This window comes from Lottia gigantea (assembly GCF_000327385.1).
Source record: "Lottia gigantea unplaced genomic scaffold LOTGIsca_5473, whole genome shotgun sequence".
NCBI classification, from domain to species: domain Eukaryota; kingdom Metazoa; phylum Mollusca; class Gastropoda; family Lottiidae; genus Lottia; species Lottia gigantea.
This window is the reverse complement of record NW_008709881.1, coordinates 1-2,129: the sequence shown is the minus strand read 5'-3', so window position 1 is coordinate 2,129 and position 2,129 is coordinate 1. Positions and strand designations below refer to the sequence as shown.

The 2,129-nt window shown below is 36.4% G+C and overlaps 1 protein-coding gene across 1 annotated transcript; it reads right to left on the bottom strand.

Moving 5' to 3' along the window:
- Window positions 1-16: 16 nt before the first annotated feature.
- LOTGIDRAFT_176874 (hypothetical protein) lies at window positions 17-1,778 on the bottom strand (the record flags this gene model as incomplete). Its single annotated transcript, XM_009063003.1, has 4 exons — window positions 17-115; window positions 497-637; window positions 1,015-1,146; window positions 1,731-1,778. Coding segments are annotated over 4 exons (420 nt in total), but the record flags the coding sequence as incomplete, so codon positions are not given.
- Window positions 1,779-2,129: the final 351 nt, after the last annotated feature.

The window sequence follows — 2,129 nt, the reverse complement described above, 5'->3', positions numbered from 1 at the left end:
TGTTTATCATACTTACAGCATGGGAGGCCCATCTCTTCAACCCTTCATCAAATGTGTCGTCCAAAACATCGATGAAACATTTATTGGCAGTCAAATCGTGAAAAGCTAACAATTTCTGAAAATAAATAGGTAAAAATCCATAGAGTTTCGCTGTTTCGCGGTCCCAAACACTTTTCTAAGCCAGGATGTTCCGTTTCTTTTCAAACAAAAAACTTAATGAATTAATATTCCCCCAATCGCTATTCTGATCCATTTATGTATTGAGCTGATAAAAATACTCATCCATAGTATGTCAAAATGGAGAGTAAAAGTTGTTTAGTAGTGGACTTCAAAGAGAATATTCAAATGTTTCGAAATCATTTCGCCATCATTTCACATCGCCTCAAACTATGAAATTAAACAATAAGCCTGCTTTTCCTTTAAATATTCGCCTATGTCGACTAACTTATATTTCCTCCAATCGCTATTATGATCCATTTATAAAAATAATACTTACTCTTTCATAATTGTGGAGGGCATTCAGAGCATCAACTGGTCCATTCTTTTCATTGGTTACATAGATAATTTCATTTTTATAGTCAACACGAATATGTTCAGGAAGCTCGATACCATCAACATTGGCTTTGGTGTCGTATTTCTAGAATTAAAAAAAATTTGTTAGGTTTCATTAAATTGTGTGTGTGGATGTAAAAATTAAGCTTACGTATATTACGAATAGCTCAGCTACACCGTACACCGTTATTCAAAATCTCTTCCATAATATATCAAAACGGGGAGTAAAAGTTGTTTAGTTGTGGACTCCTTCAAAGAGAATACCTTCAATTGTTTCGAAATCATTTCGCCATCATTTCATATCGCCTCAAACTATGAAATTAAGCTATAAGCCTGCTTTTCCTTTTAATATTCGCCTATATCAACTGTGTTATATTTCTTTGGTGCAAAAAATAGTCCCATTTCTCTTCCGTAACGGTGTACAGCTCAATAAACTGGGAGTCTTGAATAATGTGGTCTTACCTCTTTGTAGAATAAGTGATTGTTGTAAGCTATAGCACCAAATGTAGTAGCTGCTGCAATAACAACTACCAAGATAACAGTAGAGGCAATGATACAGATCTTCTTGGTTGATCTACTCCTGGGAACTTCATCCTAAAACAGAAAAGATTTTTTTTTAAATGATGTTGGTAGTGTAATTGCCTAGTGGGTTTCTCTGTAAATCCTACAGCATACTGTTGCAGCATTGGCGCGAGTTCAGCCAGCTCTGTAACTCGAGGGTTTATTCCGGCCTTGCAATTGGTAGAATCTAGACGCGACTGGATTTGAACGACTTCTTGCATTTAAATCTGGGAATATCTCATCTTATCAATCGTTGTACCGAAGACTAAAAAAATTGCAATTGTTACCAGTTGCCTTCAGCAGCGTGCGTTCTTAGAAAATCAAAACTGAAAGTTGATCTTTGTGTTGAGTATCGACAACGAAACCCAATCTTGCTGAATCGTACATTATTTTCAAAAAGAACTATTGGTTGGTAAGAGTCAATAAGGTATGGACATTAATAAAGTATCACAAAGACTCGCTTGCCACGACGACGGAAGATTGGTCCAGAGTGTGTTAGGTCGTCAAAACGTGTTAGAAACGTCATACATCGTTTGGTGGTCACTGTTGTCGCCAATGTTCGCAAAGACACGAACAGATCGCCAAACTTGTCCAAAACAAACGCAAATGTTACCCACCTTTTCAAATACAATTGGTTTCTGCATGATTGGTTGCGGTGGTGACATCGAGGCTAAAACTGTTAGAAACAGACGATCTTTTTACCTGTTCAGGTATATTGGTGTAACAACAAAATTTTCACCTTTATATACCTGCTTCAAATGGATCTAAATTTCCATTGGGCACCGCAACATCCAATGAAATATCATAATGTTGTTTAAATTGAAGTGTAAAAACATACAAAGCACCCATTAATGACAATATTTGCATTCTAATTGACGACAGGATTATTCATATGAAGACCTTAAAACTAACAAAGAACTCGAACTAGATTTAACCTGTTCCACGTGGTTGTATTCAGGACTAGGCCAAGGGTCAGGAACATCCTGTTCAGCTACCCATAAACAAAATAAGTGAAA